The sequence below is a fragment of the Daphnia pulex genome, chromosome 12, assembly GCF_021134715.1.
Source record: "Daphnia pulex isolate KAP4 chromosome 12, ASM2113471v1".
NCBI lineage: Eukaryota > Metazoa > Arthropoda > Branchiopoda > Diplostraca > Daphniidae > Daphnia > Daphnia pulex.
Window position 1 is genome coordinate 2878220 of NC_060028.1, and position 20420 is coordinate 2898639.

General features: G+C 41.0%; 2 protein-coding genes and 1 long non-coding RNA gene across 3 annotated transcripts in view; 2 read left to right on the forward strand and 1 right to left on the reverse strand.

The window, feature by feature from the left end:
- Window positions 1–89: 89 nt before the first annotated feature.
- On the forward strand, window positions 90–2267 carry LOC124209758. Its single transcript, XR_006881054.1, has 2 exons — window positions 90–203; window positions 275–2267. It is a non-coding gene; the product is annotated as an uncharacterized LOC124209758 (long non-coding RNA).
- Window positions 781–8156, reverse strand: LOC124209756. The gene is made up of 17 exons (XM_046607915.1): window positions 8012–8156; window positions 6721–7055; window positions 6482–6520; window positions 5126–6412; window positions 4809–5061; window positions 4411–4732; window positions 4138–4340; window positions 3499–4073; window positions 3292–3432; window positions 3054–3191; window positions 2671–2988; window positions 2494–2595; window positions 2334–2430; window positions 2010–2263; window positions 1766–1948; window positions 1585–1679; window positions 781–1518 (listed from the first exon to the last, which is right to left on the reverse strand). Exons 4-17 carry the CDS (start codon window positions 6359–6361, stop codon window positions 1482–1484), a joined length of 3954 nt encoding a protein of 1317 aa, XP_046463871.1. The 5' UTR covers window positions 6362–6412; window positions 6482–6520; window positions 6721–7055; window positions 8012–8156; the 3' UTR covers window positions 781–1481.
- An 863-nt stretch (window positions 8157–9019) lies between these two features.
- The window catches only part of LOC124209723 (eye-specific diacylglycerol kinase-like), a 48177-nt gene continuing 36776 nt past the window's right edge, over window positions 9020–20420 (forward strand). The window contains exons 1-3 of the mRNA XM_046607865.1: window positions 9020–9232; window positions 9640–9786; window positions 14004–14726. Of these exons, the coding sequence (XP_046463821.1) occupies window positions 9659–9786; window positions 14004–14726 (851 nt within the window). The 5' untranslated portion in view covers window positions 9020–9232; window positions 9640–9658. The remainder of the gene's footprint in view (window positions 9233–9639; window positions 9787–14003; window positions 14727–20420) is intronic.

Sequence of the window (20420 nt, forward strand, 5' to 3'; positions counted from 1 at the left end):
GAGAAAACCTCGGAATTCGTTTATTTATTTATCGCTAGATGACTCGAAAGTTGGAAAATTTATCAGCTTTACTTTTTTCGTATGAAAATTGGTTTGTTGAGAAAACCACTTTTCTCGCTTTCACAATAACGTATCGTCACTCTTGTTGCCAGGCGGTAATCAATTTCGAATCATTAACGGACGCTCCTACCGTGGATAGAAAAGTACAGTTGACTTAAATACATAGAATATTATACGCTGTTTTCATGGGCCTTTCGTGTACTCGTAATTGTAGGGCATCTGGGTGCAGCTGCTAACAACCAACTCTAAAACTGACGGAACGACCTAATAGTTCTTTGGAAAATTTTAAATAAACGTTTACTGAAGGCACAATAGTAACTCGTATTAAATTTTGCTGTGTCACTAGATAAACGGAGTAAACTGAGCACACAAATCACTTTCCAACGTGTGCGCTTTTCTCGTAAAACCCTGACCGGCCACTACTATTTGACAAGCTCAATCCTAAGTAGGCTGACAATTTTGAAAAAAAGGGCGGTCCTTGCGAAGGATTAGAGAGCAACTGACCATCAGTGTTCGTTGATTTTATCTTGACATTAAGACAATGACAATTGAGACATGAAATCTCTTGATGAGTGTAATCTCATAAAAAAAATAAAAATCATGCATTTGGTTCCTGCCCACCGAAGTTTAGACCCACCGTATTCATGAAATAATTATTTTATTACCTAAGTTCATAGCAGGACAAGTAATGATAGATCACGACAAATTGCAACAGATAGTCATTAGAAGTCGCAAATTTATTTAGGCCTTTTTTTACTCAACGTATATACTACAGCATTGACAACTACAAAACTTTTCACTTCGACATAGCTTCGAGTGAAGAGAGTAAACCAGTAACATGGATCGTTAATTGACAAAATTGAAATGCGCATACTATTTCAGCATGCAGTTGACTAAATCAATACAGAATTTACCAGTCGGTGTGTTTGTTCAATTTGTGAGTATAGAAACCGGTGTATAATGCATAAAGTAGTGTTTCGAAAATATCATACCTAAAATCGTTTAATATTTGTGAACTACCATTTCCGAAACACAGGAAAATTGAAAGGCAAAATATTGGCAGTTTAATTGAGTTACAAACTTACAATAATGTAATACTAAAAAATGTTTGAATACAAAAATGATTTTATATTATTTAAAGTGCGTATATAAATTATGTACCATTTCTAACCAATTAAAATATCGTATAGCTAATTGCTAATATCAACTAGTCTACTAGCCAAACAAATTTCAAATTCGAAATATTATATTTTACTCGCCAATAATTAAAACTAGGACAACTGACGATTACTTCTAGCGACAGGTAAATGGATTTAAAAAGATTATCTTTGGGAGACTAAGTATCACAAAAAATGCGTTAATTCGCAAATCGGTAAAATCAATAATTACGCTAAAATTTAAAATCAATTTGCACGGCGTGATTAGAGAATAGTAGCAGAGGAAAGAGCTTCAATCCACCTAAAAAATAAAATTCGAGTAATTAAAGTTATATTCACTTTGTAAATGCATAAAATAGGATATTACTTTTTGGTCAAAACAGCATTTTCAGCCTGAAAGACAATTGGCGATTGCTTAGGATGAAACAACTGAAACTCGTTCTGTTCATTTTCCTCTACAACCTAATTTCATATAAAAAAAAATAAAAAAAAATTCAATATATTTTAAAACACTCATCATATACAAATGTAACCCATGTAAATGATACCTCTTGAAAGGTTTGTACTTCATAGCCGAGCACCGGAATAGTATCCAATGCAACAACGTCTTCTGGTGCTTTGTAAATATAAAGTACTTTGTCTTTTAAAACAAACCAATTCTTTTTCCAGGATCGTCGGATCCTGCGTGACAAATAACCACTAATTTGTGATTCTGCATCATTAGCAGGGACCTAAAGTAATTTTTTTTTTTGTTAAAACCAGAAGGAAAAAGGTAAATTTTTAGATATTTACCTCCATCAAACGTGGCGGGATGTAGCGACGTTCTTTACGGAAGTCCCGTCTTACATGTTGAGCTCGAAGTCCGGCTTGAGAAGTCGACTGACTCACTGGATCCGATGAAGGCCGTCTGCTTCCAACTTCATCGTTGAAGGCGTGAACAAAGCAGACTGGAGGCACATTGACTAGACTGGCACTTAGATCCGTTTCAATTAGACTGCTGCAATTGCTCGAATCCATACCCTCCTCAATTACGGAACCTTCTTGCCCTTTTCGAAATAAGAGGAAAAAACGTTAGTATTTTTACAACTATTCTTGCTAATAATAAAGAAGACAAACCATTGATTTCATCAAAACAATCGTCACACACTCGAGCAGAGCGAAATTTCAGATACTCCAAACCTGCTTTTCGAGAAGAACAACTTCTGCAAACAACCTGGAAACGAACGAATGAATAAAAATTAAAATTGCATTACAAATCATCAATATTTCAACTTGCCTTGCCACAAGCCCGGCAATGGTGACGTCGAAAGGTGATGCTGAAAGCCGCTGTACAAAGTTGGCACATGGTAACTCGACTGTCGGGAATCCATACTGGGGCCTTAACATTACATAAGACGATACAGATACAAACAATTAATTTCTGCCATGATCCACTTTTAAAATTGGTAAATACCTGTTGACCTAGTCGCAGTCGCGATTCACTACTTTCCGTCAGTATCTTAGATGGAAACGTCTGCTGTTTAGACTGTAGTTCGGCGATGGCTTCTGACAGAACGTTCATCCATTCATTTCGAACTTGCATGGAAGATGCGGCCAGGGTAAAGCTACGCGCAGTTGAAATAACATTAAACTCATTTGCATTTTCTTCAGTGGCGGATACAGCTGGAAGGTGGACTTCCATCCGTGATAGCGGGAGCTCATGATGCAACTTTAAACCGCAACTGGGTGACGGCGAACTTAGGTAACTCGTATACAACAGGCAATCGTTTAACTGTAAACAAAATTGGCCGTTTATCTTTCAGCCAGCTGTGCAATTATGTTTTATGACTTATTTACCAAAATGAAGTAACGAGGCTGCAGCATTTTACGACTAACTTTATCCAATTCACCTTCCTTTATTATGTAGCGACCAGGCTTGATTATCTCACAATTTCCTAATCGTGACTGAAGATGAATCAGTTTTTGAAAGTTGTCCTGTTACCAACAAACATAATTGATTAGTTTATGAGCAGCTTAAGTGTAAGACATATTTCCGTAGTATAATTGTATATTATAATATTGTACTTTTACTTACTTCCTGTTTCATACTATTATTTGCATGTTCAGCAACATCGGAAACTACTTTCAGGGCCACCAACGTATCATTATAATCAGGCGAGTTTTCATTTAGGTGGCGGAGGTAGACTTCTAATAGCAGACGATATTGAGGAAGTCGCTAAAAAAGAAATTGTACCGATTAAAATGAGATTTTATACTTAAGTCTTTAATCTTAGATAAATACCTGCACAGGTTTCAGCATGTAGTGCTTCAACGAAAGACTCTTGCATCTCTCAGACTGTTCGAACTGTTTGAGTACTTTGGCGAAACGGGGATACTTTTGTACACATTCTTCGAGCTGGGCCGACTGGCTCTGGAAATCACGGATATATGCTGAATACAATTTAAGAAAAGGACCTTTTCGAACAATGACATCAGCGATTTTTGGTTGAGTGGACCAATTGTGAAGACGTAATTCGAAATCGTTTAGCAATTCGTGATTTAGGTTCTGTAGTTGAGGCAGATAGTTAAGAATTTTGTTTAATTCAGCTTCAGGGATGACGGGCGACACTGTATCTCTGCCATTGCTTCCAATGGAAGCTTTCTTGACAGCAGCCCGAAAATCAACACAAATGAGTCGTAGGCAATCGACAAAAACACGTTCTGAACTGGCAATTTCTTTTGCTGTCATGTAGGCTTTTCTTTCCTTGCCATCTAATGAATGACACAGCATATCGTTTTCTAACTCTGAGGACGAACGTTCAGGTGAACGGGCCTTTGTTCGATCCGAACTTTGTTCCATCAAAGAAATGCAGGATCCTAAATAATACATAAATGTAAGTCTATTTAATTGATAGAAAGATTTAAACACAACAAAAAATACCCGCTTCATTCGAATAGTGAGTGGGAACGGGAGAGGAAGACGTTGACTGATCAATGCTAAGAAGCTGACTTTGTTGAGTTAAAACTGACTCAGGGCTGCTAATAACGGGGCTGAGGGAAACATGCCTTCTATCCAAAGGAGCTAATGAACCATCTACACTATTTGATCTACCCTTTTCCGGTGGTTGGACTGATTTGTATGCTCTGAATGAGATAAAAAAAATGTATCAATCAAAGTATTAAGGTAATAAGAAGAAATTAGAAACTAACATACCGATCGCCTCGATTGAATTTATGACTAGGTAGCGGAGGCGCTGGACGAGAAACAAAAACATGTGGACGTGATGTTGCAATTACATTGTCCGTATCTGTGCTCGAGCTGTCAAAGTCAAGCGTCTTCCGTTTTTCGGCTGCCTTGCGAACACCTGATTTGCTGCTCAATGAAGTGAAGAGTGTGTCGAGCGTTCGGCGTAGACCAAATGAATTTCTTCTCTCCTTTCCGTCAACAGTTAAATTGACCGCACTGGCACTGTGCGAAGTCTCAACCTCGTCATCAACGGAATTCTGACGGGTCGCGTCCGATGTGTCAACATCACCTTAAAATAGAATCATCCAGAAATAATTACCATGACAAATATAAAAGAAAAGTAAAAATTTCATTCATTCAATTACCCAAACTGCCGCAAGAGACCACGTCAGGATCAAAGTGCTTGCCAGAGAAAATGTCACCTTCTTTACTATCGCTACTGCTGGCACTACTTGACGAAGGAGATGGACTTGGTTCACGTGGACTGTTTTTCCGATCGCGAACAGATAAGCTATCGGATAACAGATCCAAACCTGCTGAGGATTGCGGCATAACGTCCTTCAACGCTGTACAAAACTCTTTGGTACGTTTTCTTCTGTTATCAGCTGAATGCACTGCCTGTCAAATCGATAACGACATTTATGTTTGATCTAAAACAGTAGAGATAATTGATGAAACTTACGGGTAGCAGGTCGGTTTGTTGAACTACAGTACCACCGAATACCAAACGGGCAATCACCGTTTGACCAATTTCAGAAGTTTGTTCTTCTAACCGATTTTCTTCAACAGAAGAACTCGAGTCGTCGTGGAACTCTTCTGGTTCTTTTGCTGCGTAGGATCGAATAGCGGGTACGCTATCAGCTTGATGACTAATATCCTCGAAAAGAGACGTAATGGTGGCCAATGAATTTGCAATAATTTCTATATCCGAATCCAATTGGCTGGACGTGATCGTTGCGTTTAAAGCACTGACTTCTAAGGCTGAACTGTATGTCACAGAATCTTCGCCATCATTCGTAGTGGACTCGCAAGACGGTTCCGGGGCACTTTGTTCCATTGTCATCGAACTATTAACTTCTACCGTCTTTTCTTCAACAGGTTGTTCTAGGTTCTTGCCGTTTGATTGGTCTTGAAGAAGCAAATGGCGCCTATTGCGTTTCTTTGAGAAATCTATAACGGCGTAGATAGGCTCGTAATTATCCGCCGACTTCCTTCGGCGTCTGGGAGGAGCAATCGGCAAGGAGGTCACCGGGATGTGTGGATGTTGGCCGATGAATTTCTGTGGAGACTGACCGACATTTTCAAGGCTACACGAGATGAAGCCGGAATCCCGTTGCAAACACCTTTCGTTTGTCTCATTGACGAGCATAGCACAGCATCGCACACCTTCCAAACGGCCCAGACTGGCGCTCTTGCGGGATTGTTTGACTGCAAGTTGTTGGACTGGATTTACAGGAACTCTGTCTTGATACTTGGGAATGGATTTCTCCGTTTTATCGGTATGAAGATGTTGCTCAGTGCGGCTACGTTGAGGACGATTTGGTGGCACTACGGGTTCACGAGTAAGACTCCCGGTAGTACAAGATCTCATGATAGGTTTAGGTGGCAAAGCAGGCTTTGGTGAAATGGCCGGTTTCGTTGGTGATGGGGATTTCAGGGCTCCTGGCTTTGGTGGAACAGGCGGTGCCGGCGATCTTGGCTGTTTGCATAGAGAAGCCGGTTTAGCAGGCACAGGCGGTGAAGGTGAGAACTTGGAAATATTTCTCTGAATACTGGCATTTGCTTGGGTGCCTCGGCTAATCTTGAACTTGGGTACCACAACAGGCGAATGGCTGATATTGTAGGGAGGTGTGTTGCCATTGACCGTTGAAAAAACTGGTGGCTTAAGCAAGCCAATATTTGGGGATTCTTCTGCCATTTGGAAAGGAAGGATTCACGAGAAGCAAGCAATGCCTACCTTATCTCTGATCTGAAATGATAATAATAAAAGTCATATATCAACTGAATTAAATTAATTTCTAAATCAAAATATACTCACAAAACTTGATGCTTGGCATTCGAAAATTGAGTCGTTAACCTGCAGGATGTGGCCAAGAAAATAAAATCAATAGATAACGAAAGGATAGCATATGTAACAATTGATAATGTGAAATTAGGAAATAGAATATGGTATTATAGCAATCCAGGATTCGGCCGCATACATCATTATATTTTAACTACAGAATATTTGGATAACAAAATATAGCTCGTTTACGTGGCAAAGCAAAAGAAACTAACCTGCTGAAGGTCGATCCGTTTTCAGTTCTGAATCTTTGCCCATGCACCCCGGGTACTGGCCGTGCGCACAAGAAGTATAGTTTATTTTTGAGACGGAATGTCTTTTTATTTGCGCGTAGGTTTATTCCAAGTTGTTGGCCTTGGCAGTTGTCGGGTTTCATGGAATCTGGATGCGCATTAATTTGATCCTAATTCCGACAACAGCTGAAAGTGAAAACATCGAATCTTCAAAAATATTTCTTAAAATAAGTTCTTCTTTTAGGAACAATTGAATCCAAAATTTCTTGCGAAAAGTCCGATTAAGGCAACTTTAACAATCCGACTCCAAAGCATTCCTGTATGAACAAAAAAAAAATTAAATAAAAACTTAGAAATGGAAATGTTAGGCAATCATTTTTTTGTGATTATCTTTATGAGTCTGGCCTTTAATAATCATCAAAATCATAAATTGATAAACAACTTACATGAAAAACTAGAAAATATGGCAACTAAACTAAAACTAGAGCTAAACGATCCGATCGTAGAAAATAATAATGGGAAATGTAGTGTGTGCTTGTTTAGACAAAAAAAGTCTAATTGGCACAATTCTCATACTGTGTGGACTGTGGACGCATAACGAAACCAGTTTTCCAAAATTGCAAAATAGAAAATTTCGGATTTTTGATCGGGTGCACGAATTCAGAATTCTACAAAAACGTCTTTTGCTTATGAAATAGCACCATAATAAACAACTGGCATATATTCTAACTTGGGCATTTCATGGAAAAGTTCCAAATGTTTTTCTGAGGAAAGCTCCCTTCTCTAAGCTAAAACAAAAGAAAAAAAATGTGATTCCTGCCATGTATCTAAGTTTAGTTCTACTAAAATAATAATATTTTACTGTTGTAAACTCACTATTTACAACTGCTTGCTAGAGTAGCATATTCTGCTGTGGTTTTTGTTTGATGGAAGCAATACAGATCACACCCATGTGAATTTCGTCTTAATTTAAAAATAATGCTCGTCGTCGTCAAATTGGGAACATTTATAAATATCTAGAACAGTTGCAGTTTGGGCTACACTGACCCAAATATACTGGCTCTATAAATTTAACACAAACACAACGTTTATATACAATAAAGTCAAATGTTTGACATCGACCCAAACACAAGGAAACTTATTATCTCTGCTTTCCGTTTAAGTTTGACTAGCATAAAAGTTCGACCACCACAACCACTATTTCACAAATCTTGATTACAAGATTGATAAACTAAATTGATTGCAAATAATTTATTTAAATTATTGTACTCACATGACGGTAGAGAAAAAAAAATATATCAACAGGCTAGTGTTCAGTTCAGTTCACGTCTTGATTTGGCTATTCACTTTTATCAGCTGATGCTCTCCCCTCGAGACGGATGTGAGTCATCTATGTAAACTTCCAACACCATCTGTCGTTGATAATTGGAAGCGCTTTCATTTTTCTTTAAAATCTGTCTTTTGAATATGGTTTTTTCCACAACAATGAGCGAACGTAACAAATAAAAAAAGTGAAAGTTACGCTAACAATGCACGATTTCGCAAGTCAGGATTTAGTCCTTTGTCAACACAGTATGTGTCATACTTAAAACGTATTCAAAGAAAAAATTTAAATTAACTGAACTACCGCGTTTTGTAGCTTACCCAAATACCCATTAAGTGAGCGATTTTTAATATCCAACAGCCATGATGCAATAGAAATGCAAATTATCAAATATGGAACCATCGATCGATGGTCAATTGGTCATATGATTTCTCATATGATAAGGGCCTTACACTATGAACTTAGACAATATTTACTAATACACTGTTTTCCACTGTTCATAAAATGAGTAATTATTGGCAAGGAGGGGATGTTAGATTGGTTTACAAATTTTTGATTATTTTACTTAATATAGTTATTATGATCAGGATGTCCAAAGCCACGCTTCAATAGGCCTATCTCAAGCCCTACACTTTTACCTTTTTTCCCCCAATAAATCGATAAAGGGGAGGGAGGGTGAAAATATTTTATTTTTTTCATATACAATTATTTTGTCTTATTATCTGTAACACGCCAAAACCAAATCACGATAAAAAAAAAAATAAAATCTCAATACACATCTTATAGGCGGCGGCGGCGCCTAGCTATTCGAATTGTTTCTTTATCGAAACTTGCATAATGCACTGTGGTCTGTGGACGTAATACCATGGTAATACGACAGACGACACACACTTTTTGGGTGTTAACCAGTTCCTACGTCACCTAAGAGATGGTGCTGAATCCACAAGTGCCGAAAACAATTTTTGTCATAACGAATAACGAACGAACGATGGTGTTGCATATGTTGCATTCTGACAGTCATGTGGAGAACTCTTTATAAATCGTGTAATACTCAATTTAATTGTCAGTGGCCGATTCATTAAATGGAAATTTTACTTTTCTTAAATTTTACATTTCCGTACTGCATCGGTTAAACTAATAATTTTAGGATGAAACTGCAGATACTTCCTGGTATTATAAATAAGATTTTTTTTTCTCTGTTTAAATTTTAGCCTAATCAGATGTGTACTGTGTACAAATTACTTAGTGGATGATCATCATTTCAAATCTCAGCTTAGATATCCATTGTTCTTCAATGTATGAATGGCTTGTGTTGATCTGCAAACAATAATACTTAAATTGAAGTGTGTACGATGCTCATGCATGGAGATCTCCAAGTAATTTACATGCACATGCTTGCCAATGATTATCTCTGCTAAGATCTCATTTTTACATTAATTTAACAATGCAGAGTACTCTTATGTATAATCCTTGTCAATACTTATCAAACACAATAATCAACCATGTGCTTTCATACACATGTTTAATAAATGATTGTTTTGATGTTATCTTATCATTATTACTATTATTTTTTACAGAAAAGGAGGCTTCGTGACCATGACAGGGCTATGGATACCAGTTATGTTTGAAGATGGCAATGGAAATGTTCCAAAAGGAGGACAAATATTCACTGACTCGTATTTAGAAGACACACACATTCATGGTGCAGTTTCATCTGTAAACAAGTAAGTTCATCTTTTTTGTGCTTTGCTTTTTAGTGTGATCTGGTATTGCTTATGCAAAAATGTAAGTCACCAAGCCCAAATTTTCTAAGCCAGGCCCAAGTTTCTTGAATCTAGCATTTGAATATTAAACTAATGGTGCTCCTCCAAACAACAGGTTGCTAGCTACATTTGTTTTCCATAAAAATTGCTACCTTTTCATTTCAAGTTTTGGCCCAAGTTTTTCATCAGCTTACCATATATTTACGCATGTAGGGTTGTAAAAACGGACGTTTGGTCACAAATTATTGCACACACACAATGAATAACAATCACTTTCGATATTAATAAGATGCGACAGTCTGTCAGATTTCATGCAAAATCATTCGCGTTTGATGTTTCGATTTTAAAAAGCATCTTCTTCGAATTTAAAATTTCTCCAGTCTTCTTTAATGGGAGGTTTTCTGTTTCTTCATCAAATTGGTAGAAAATTTGAATGACCTTGCTAAGCTCAGTGGGATAATGTGCCTGAATGGATTTTTTTTTTATTATTGAAGATAATTATACACAGCGTTGTTGGTAAAGAAGTAATGATACTAATTTTCGACTTTACAGTTGTGAATAGCATCTTGTCTGAGTCCTTCAAAATGCTTGGCCTCCTCCCCCTTAGTAAAAGTAATGGTATTTCACACAGCCCATATAGCATTTAAGATGTATGCGATAAGGGTTTTGAAATTCGCATAACAATTAAATTCCTGTTTTCAATAAAAATACTTTTTTTGAACATACTGACACCGAGTTGTAGAACAAGTTCTTGTTTTCGGAGCACACGATAATCACCAGTTTCTCAGTAGCTCTTATAATATCTATATTCTAACCAAATTGATGAATTCAGATTTGTAAAACGTGCTTGGGGTCATTTTGAAGAGAAGGAAAAATAAAGTGCCTTTGGTGGCGTTTCGCTATTTCCTTGAATTCGTAATAAGCTTCTCAGAGCTCCGGCTAAGAAAAAAAGAGAATGGATCTTTCGATGTTTATTGTGTAACCTTGAGAAAACATTCCGATTCCGCGGTTGTTATGGCGTTTGCGTGCAACGCTCAGCAGATGCACGCTCAAGCTTAGTGAATGCATAGGAAAGCAACGTAAGCGGCGAATGACGAAAAAGAAAACGATCCCAAACTGATGACGTGGAGAATTATTTATTCACCTGCTGCAGTCGTCATTCTATCTAGTCTGTCGACCGGCTGTGCACAATCTCAAGTGCACCAGGCATTTTCATTCATATCATATGTATACTTCTGGATTGACGTCGATATGGGGATGTAGAGTTAACCTTAACTAACTCCCTCAGAGTGTACCAACTCGTGTTCGATCGATATGAAAAGGTCGATACCAAATATGCGCATGTGTATGTTCCCAGTATTTGATGTTTTGATTTGGTCTTTATTTGCAAACTGTTGAAGCACAAATGCATAGTTGTGTGTCAACACTGAAATCCCGAAAGTGTCTCGGATTGGAAGCCCCGTTCTCTCTCTCTTTGCATGCTACCGGTAATGTGTCAACTTACCCTAATGAACTTGCCCCTGCTATCTTGTATACGCAGAATAAGTGGCATTCTCCCGTCTTTTGTTCTTTTTCTGGAGATCAAGACAAGTATGTGGGTGGAGCCCGTGCAATAGGATTAGACGTGCCAGCTAATGAACGCTCTCCCCTTCCTCCTCCCCACCTCATCTGTTAGATTTTAATATGCTGTCGCTTCTAGTGCATGGAAACGAACAAAGTTTGTTTTTGTTTTTCCTTCTCCTTTTTATATCGTGAAGTGCCTTGGTCTGATCTGATGGTTATCATCATTTTTTCTTATTATTCTTTTTCTATTTGTGATTTTGACTTCATCTCCACAGATGGCAGCTTAGCATGATATATTTAGCAAATGATTGTCGAGTTAGGCAACGTACACAGTCGTTCACGATCGAGACTTTTTCAGGTAGTGTAAAGGTATAGCGATGGTTCTCCAACAAAAAACACCCGATGGTGAGAAATTTCTTCCGTTTGGCTGGATTTTATAGTTGGCTGGATGCGTTGGACTTTTTGAAGGGGAAACCTTCAACTAAAAGTAACAGTGTTTTGCGGTTATCTTTTTTTATTCACACAAGCCATGAATTTCGAGACAACGATCCGTAAATGGTCAACCGACTAACGGGAAGTTTTCTGGATTAAAAAGAGTGGACGTTCTTCAATTATCCGACTTTTTTCTGTGCGCTGAAATCAAGAAAAAAATAGTGTCAGTTGGAGGGTGGGAGAAGGGAAAGATTTTGCGTTCATAAACTCTTTTGTTCCTTGTCAAATAATGCCCAAGAACGTAACAATAGAAGCACAAAAGAGATAGCTAGCCGTCATGGCGATTTCTTTGGCGGTCCTTTCGAAACGAGCTTCACTGTATGTGTCTCAAAAGTTTTCATCTTTTCTCAGTTCATTAGCTCTACAGTCAAAAATCGGACTTGACTCCATTCATTGATGCATCCCTCATTCGCTCGTCATTTTTCTTTTTTTCTTACCCAGAGTGATCCATTTTATTTATCTTTTTTTTTGTTTGGCTTGAAAATTGATTGTGGTCCGCATGTTGGAGGCTAAAAAAGGACCCGGAATCACGATAATAACGTCCGTGTGGTGCAGGAGACCAATGGATGTGGTTGGAATAGTTTCCTTCAACAGGTTTCCCCAGTGTTCGGCTCTTGCCATCGTCGTCTATCACTTACCGAGTCTATACATGTCTTGTATACGTGAATAAGTGAATGCTTACATATCGCCTGAATAGTCTATATATATGTACAAGAGGTTAGAGCAGGGCATGTCGTTTAATGAAATATATGCCAGCATTTTGGTTGTTATGACATTTGGGGGTTGGAGGGGGGATTCACCGATCCATCAGCAAAGGACCCGCGGTTTTCGAATGACGTGAATAGAGAGCACGGCAGTCGCGACGAAAGGGGCCAGGCCTTGTGTGTGTCTGTGTGTGTGTCGGGACTAGTTTGAGACGTCGCCAGCGTCGATCGGGAGACCCTTGCTTCCAGCTGCAGGGACCCGAGTATAGTGGGGGAGGGAAGGAAAAGAGGATAAAGCCCGCCGGTATACCATTCACTCGCCGGAATCGGCGTCGTTCATACCTCTTTTTCATTCGTGTTCTTTTCTCCCTTTTTTTTTTCTTTACGTGTCTGTGTGTCTCTGTGTGCGTTGCTTTCGATTTTCTCTCTCTGTCTGGCCTTCTCGAATCTTGATGTAACTTTGGTTTTACAATTTAATCTCGCAGTATCGTCTGCTCGGTGGTGTTACGGAGTTTATCAAGAATATGACAAGATGTGCTTTATCATTTTTCATCGTCGAGTGAGCGCCAGAGTACCGCCGCCGTTTCCTTTGAATGTTAAGTGATTCCCGTTTGGTGCGAGTTGGACGTCGGAATAGTCCTCCGTTGGCGAGTCGATTTGGCGACAAAACAGAGAGAGCTCAACCTCGTTTGGGTTTTAATATAGAACCAAAAACAGCTGAATTTGGCACCGTCTCGTTTGCGCTGGCTTCTTTGTTTCGAAAACAGCTGAGATCCTCTCCCCTGTACTAGGTTTCTATTTGTTGTCGCCCTTGATTGACGGTAGCAGGCGGCTGCAACGGTGACATTTTCCAAAACAGTCCATTTCCCTTCCCCCCCCCCCTTTCGCAGGTTGCGTAATAGTAGCTACAGCAAAGCTCAACGAAGAAAAAAATCTGTATAAGATGGTCACATCATTGAATTTGAGTCTCGCCGACCTAAAATGGTGGTACGGAAATTGAAAATATGGATTGGCATTGGTCACGGACTGCTGCGCACCCCCAGCGATCGTCTCCGTTCTTCTGTCAGGTGCCGCGTCAAAATTGCACTGAAATTGGTTGCGCGAGGAGAAGCGAGAATCGACGGAATGAATCTCCCTTTAATCGAGCATTTAATTGTGTTTCGTGTTTATACTAGCGAGTGCAAGCTGCGAGACGGCTGGGATCGATAGGCACTAGTCCTAAATGCCTTATGCCACCACTCTCTCTCTCACTCGCAGTGTCAAACTTGTTCATTCACACGGCTTTGGTGATGGTTTAAAAGGGCACTAGGATTTGGGCTGGTTGTTTGCATACCCCTCACTCTGCCCCCCACCCCACTCCATCCATCTGATTTGTTATGTCAAAAGAATAGATCGAACATTTTTCTTGATGAATCTTAGCGGCAGCACAGTCATGGAGGCCGAGCCGGAGTCTGTCCAGGGGTGTCCACATTTCACGTGCGACGCCTCTCTGATGACCAACAGCTTTCCTCATCGACGACACTATGCCGTACGCCGCAAGCTCGGCCGGGCCAAGACGGCCCGACTAACGGCTCCCGCTCCTCTCCCATCGGACTCGATCGACAACGATAGTGCAGCGTCCGATCTCGTATTATTGTCGTCGTCGACGACTGTGGCTAAAGAGGCGACTCGAGCGGATGAGAACGTCAAGTGTCACTCGATCCTGAACGATTCGGCCGATTGTGACGACGAGGAGGATGACACTGACGGCGAATCCAATGCGGAGGAGTCGCCGACGGAGGGCGATGAAACCTCCGTGGACGTGGACGAGGAGGAAGATGAGAATAGAACCGAGGTGGAGGAAAGTGAAGTTGACGATGAGGACGGAAATATTTCATCGCCCACCACGGCTTGTGCTTCCCAGCTCTTCCACGACGAGTGCGTAGTGTCTGAACCCTTGCCAAATCAGAGAATTATGCATCATCCGCGTTGCAGACGCACAGTGCCTGTCATCCCTGTCATTACCATCGTTGATCAGCCGGGTCCCTCGGCCGAGGAGACTTTCTTCGACTACGGGTCAACCTTGACGCCGGCGTCGACTTCGTTACTGTACCCGGTCGACGAACGCGATTCCATCACGCCTCACTACTTCACCACCACCAGGTAAGCTATAGCTCTCTCCATCCATTCATCACCGCCGCAACAGCCCCTCAATTGGGGGGGTTATAAATATGCACATCCCCCCGATTTTATTCGAGTTTTCTTTTTTTTTTCTCCAACCCGATATTGCCGCACCATATTGGATTTTTGTTGTTAACTTTGGGTTACGTGATGTGTCGAGACTTTTATTTTTATTTTTTTATTTTAACGGTATAAAAAGAGGCGGACGCACGCCATTTGGTTGTCGGTGATGCTAGTTTTAGTAGTTTTGGGGGGTACGAACTTGAAACTGCATCACCGCCATGTATATTTGATGTGGCGTAACAACTGGTCGAGAACGGTCGGACTTGCAAGGAAATGTGAAAAAAAAGACCGGCGTCTTTGACGTGGAAATCAATATCTGAGTCAATTATTTCTGGCTGGGATAGCAACGAGTGTAGTCAGTGAGCGTGTGTGTCTTGTATGGGGGTGGAGTCGGGATTCGACTGTAGAGCTGACGCTATTGAAAATGTGATGAAAGGGTGGCATCAGAGACAAGGTTGATAGCGCGCGCGGGATCGAACTTTATGGAGACGTGCCATGTGTTTGTAAAGGCGGCCGAGGAAGGAGATGGAACATGTACTAGGAAGGAAGGAAAATAAAATAGAAAAAAAAAAAGAACGGTCAAACAGCTTCAAAAGACGGCTTCATATTTCTGTTAAGGCGTGTCGTGAGGAAATGGATCGATTTCCTCACCTCTTGGCATCTTGGCATAAAAGAGTACACACAGATCTGCTTATTGGTTTCGCTCTTTTGATGTGTGTATTCTTATATTTTTTTCTCCCCTTTTCTCGTCAACGAGACTGGTCACTGCATGTCTCGGCCGCTGTTGCAGCTGCTGTCCCCCCCCCCCTGTTGTTGTTGCATCGCAATTTTCCCGTTTTATTTATTGGCCCATTCTTATTCCGACGTTGGACTGGCTGTAAGTGTAAACGTGTCCACTCCTCGCGAAGGCTGCCGCTATCGATCGCTCACACACTATGCCGATCGATTTGATGCAGTGCACACACAATGTGTCTTCCGATGACTGGCAACTAGCAACCGTTTTTTCAATTAGGCTCCTGTTTTATTGCCTATCTCGCCAACAATTCGTTGGCCTTGTATGTGCTCCAGGGTTTTCCTTCACAGAATTCATTAAAGTTCGAAAAGGTATCCAATTCAAAACCCTTGTTCGCTTACCTGAATGCACTACTCTCTCGATACCATTCGACTGGTTCTGCGCATATGTCGTTGGACCGAAATATTGTCACTTTGAATCACGTATCGACATATTCATTTTCTTTTTTTGTCGGAGGAACATCGACTGGCCCTGATGCGATTTCCTTCCGTTTTGTTTTCTTTTTTGTGTTTATTTTAACCTCCAACGCCTCGCCGTAATGTTGAGTTAGCCCTCCCACTCTTTTAGCCACTGTGTGTCTCGTCTCTTAATTGCATTTCTGAGTTTCTCGGAGCATTAAGCTGATGCTGCCGCTGCGCACGCAGAATCCGATTTTCTCGCTAAGGTGGGAAAATGTTTACTCGCAACGTGAGTCTTTTGCGCATCCGTCTGCCGAGCGATTGCCACCGTCTTTTTTATTTTATTTTTTATTTTTTTTTCATTGTGTCGTGGGCGTCGGCGTAGCTGTGACACTGATTGGTCAATCAGAGTCACGCACGAACGAATGGCCACATCATCATCGATCTCGACTCGACGGCCTAGCTGCTGCTGCTCTCCCTGATGTTCTTATTGCTCCGGCTGCTTGCTGCTGCTGCTGCTGTCTCCGTTTTCCCGAGCTATCAAAACGTCGTTCACGCTGCATTGAGTTGACGGAACACTGTCGCTGCTCTCTAATGCTGCAGACTTGACCGACGGATCAATGTTTTTGCCAGCTGCGGCGTCGCCAAGGATCCCCGTGACTGTGCACAGGCAACAGCCACGCCGGTGAATGATTCGATTAAGCCAATTCAATGTGGAACTGATAGAAGAATCTCGTTTCTATATAGATTACATGGTCCGTCAGTTTGCCTCCTCCTCTCTCTCTCTCTCAAGACCATTCACTTTGAATAGGATTAAAGATCGTCTTTCTATCTATCTATATATATATATACAGTCGGTTCAAACGAGATTTAGCGTCATTATTCGGGGCTTGTCGAATAAGTCGGCATCGATTGCTCTGTCTTGCCGAGGCTTTTAAAAACTTTTGCGCCGAAATCCACTGAGCTAGCACTGCCGCCGAGAGTCTTTAGAACATTATTTATTCGCTTCCTCCTTCCTTTTTTTTTTTTTTTTTTTTATTATTTCTTCACGTGGCCGGAATGACGAATGCGGGGGGACTACTTTCTTCGGTCGGCAACTTGGCTTTGAATCCCTTTGGCCCGCTACCGTTTAGCTCTAGGGTTGCAGGCTCCAGCTCATTATGCCGGTGCAATTAGCTCGATAAAACGGACGAGAGAGAGAGAGAGAAGAGAAGAGAAGTAAGAGAGACCCCCGGAACAAGTCGAGCCATAGTTGAAATCAATGTTTTTTTGTGGGGGCAGCAGGCTCGTCTCGTTCCATTTCCCACCGGATCTGCCATTAGAATCGAAACCATTCTATTTGCTTATCTGCTTGAATGCTTTTCCTACGTAGACCGCGATCTACATCTCGTCATAAATAGGAAATAGCTTGGATTTTCTTTATTGTTCTCCTTCTCTCTCTCTCTCTCTCTATCCTGTTCCTTGAACAATAATGGCCGTCGGGAGCTGTATAGACCGACCGAGGACGAGACCAAAGAGAGAGAGAGAAAAGAGAGGAGCTTTCCACTTTTTATTTTTAGTTTTTTGTTATTTGGTTCTGCTTTGGGACCAGAAGAATCGATCGTCCATTTTCCTATAGGCAGGACTTTGACTCTCGGGAATTTGAAGGGCCTATTATTATTTTTATTGCTCCCGCCCTCTCACTTGAGCGGGAAAGAAATCTTCGGGATTGCATTTGATTTTGTTTGTTTTATTTTCACCTAGTTGACTTCTCATGTTATGTGTTTATCTTTTGTTTTCCCCCCTGGCATTATTTGCTGGTATAAGTAGATGGAGCTAACATGTAACAATTCCCGAGATGTAAGAAATTATATCGAGGCACCAGCACCGATAACAAAACTTGTCTTTTGTCCTTGTGGAAAAATCGCCACCTCTGCTGTTGATGTTAATGACAGTTGTTGTGATATTTGCGAAGAAGATCCAGTTGATTTGTCGAGGCGTCTATGAATCTCTGTTGCCGCTAGTTTCGCGTACGAGCTTGATGTTCTCGTAATGAGCTGAATCCCAATTTGGCAGCTTGTTACACGAATGCGTCGAATGCTATTGATTGCTCGTTTGAAGTCGTCACGCATCCACCTCTAATCATCCTTCCATCAACTCTTATCTTTCGTCCTCTCTCTACCGTTATTACCGAAATAAAAAAAAAAAAAAATAATTGACAGCAAAGTACCAAATCATCATTAGTCCATTACCTAGGACTAACCTTTTCTTTTAAAAGGAGGGCAGGGATGCGTGTAAACAATGAATCACAAATTGGTGGCGTGACCCTGGACCTCAAGTGTACACACTCACACACACATAAAGCTCTTGAAGGTGTAGTCGTCAGTGACGTATCGATTTGCTTCCTCTTGACCGTGAACGTGCAATCACAGGTGTGGCTCAACTCCAACGTTCCTGCAGGGTTTTGCGGGACACGACGCCATCTGTTATTGACGGTTGAAACCTCTTGTACACGAACGAATGTTTGGGTTTTCGCTCACTATCGCTAGATGGCGGTAGCGTTCGGATCAAGATCTTTAAGAGATGCAATTTTACGTACAGTATCGTCCAAAAAAATCCGAACGCACCTCTTTTTCAAAAGCCCAGTTTAATGTAGATTCTTTGTTTTTAACTTTCAAGACTTCATATTATGTGTAGAATTAATTGTTTTACAAAGTTCATTTATTAGAATTAAGAAAAAAATGCAGAAATATTTTTTTTTAATAAAGAAAGAGACCATGGTGTTCGGATTTTTTTGGACGATACTGTACTACAAGGAGTACAAGACTTGTTTGTATTATTTTTTGTGGGCTTGAAGCCTGGAATTCACTTAAAATTGCTGGTTGTTGAATATTTGCTGCACAAATCTTGCGTGCTCCCAATCCATGGAAAATGATATACAATTTTCTTTTTTTTTTGCTTCGTCGTCATTGTAATTATATCATGGTAGTCGAAGAATTGAATATTTACAAGACTGGTTTTTCAACTATTCAAATTTTTTTTCCTTTTCTCAGAAAAGCGGATAATTACGAAGCAAAAAAAAAAGTGATTACTATCAATTGACCACTAGGAGTGGTGAACAGTAAATTTCTATCGCTTTGATCGTATTTCCCAACGGTAGACAAATAAGTTTGTGAATTGGCGGAGCAAAACAAAATGTGTCTCAATTATCACCATTGAGGTTGGACAACTTTCGTGCAGTGTCACCGTATTTGGTGTCGTAAAAATAGCGATCTTATCGACGCAGCAGTCTGGAAGCGGTCGGAATCGACTCCCCTGTGAACGAGATTTTTTGTTATTGTGGCAAGGACTTTTTTCTATAGGTCAACTGCTGTTTGGTTTAGTTAGCGGGGAAGGTGCGCTGGCCATCGTGGGCGGCTCGGTCCATGTTTTCTTAACCCATTGTGCCCATTATCCGGGTGAAAGTAAAAAAATAAAAAAAAAGCCACCCGGCCATTAAAGTGGTTTCAAGTAGCTTGCTTATGGGGACCTCATGTCCTCCACTGCGCACTCCAGTTGGCGGATGTAGTAAAAAACACACACACACACACACACACGTGATAAAATATGTCTCATGCTATTTCTTTTTATTATTATTTGAGAGAGAGAAAAAGCACGGGAGCTGTTCCCTGTAAATATCGGGTGGCTAGTCGATAATAGTTGCTATCTTGATCTTGTGTGGCCTAACCTACGCGTGTGTGCACATGAAGGAATGATGTGTGAAAATAAGGGCTGCCGGGTCGTGACTGTTAGCGCACGACCCGCTAAGAACGCGATAACTGAGGGAGGAAACCTCTTGCTTTTGTTTCGTCAAACCCTCCCAATTTTGTTTTCAGTCCGCTGGTGGGGTAGCAGCCATGACAGGTTGCACAGGACCCCCCCACCCGCGTCCAATGAAGAGATTGAACGAACCGTAGTTTTGATTTTCTATAGAAACAGAACCCCCCCCCCCCCCCCCGCACACCAGTCTTGTGTGCGGTCGTGTTTTTTGAATGCCAAAGGACCCGCAAACCACCGCCAACTGTTTGTTCGATAATGATGATGGGATTCGTAGGAACTGCTGCGCTGCTCATAACTTCGGTTTCAGCAAGCGGAAATGAGTTGAGAATCATGTTTGTTGGACGTTTTGCATCATTGTTCTTGTCCAGACTTCAGAGGGGCCCTTTGAAGCGGCGGCTATCTGCTGCTGGCTACTACTGCTCCTGCCGCTGCTGCTCCTGCTGCTGCTCCTGCTGCTGCTCCTGAGACTGCTGACGAGACACCATTCAAGATAGTAAAAGCTTAGGCTAATGTTGAGGCCTTTCTAACTGGCGGCACTGCCGGCCAAGTTGCCTAGCCTGCAGGCCACCTCCACTCTTGATGAGAAACATGAAACTTTTCCCGCTCACTGGATGCAAAGTTGCA

Coding starts and splice junctions, on each gene's coding strand:
- LOC124209756 (XM_046607915.1), bottom strand. CDS start 6,361: ATGGCAGAAGAATCCCCAAATATTGGCTTGCTTAAGCCACCAGTTTTT. Junction 3,433..3,498: donor ACATGCTGAAACCTGTGCAG/GTATTTATCTAA, acceptor TTTCTTTTTTAG/CGACTTCCTCAATATCGTCT. Junction 2,264..2,333: donor TTGTTTTGATGAAATCAATG/GTTTGTCTTCTT, acceptor TATTTCGAAAAG/GGCAAGAAGGTTCCGTAATT.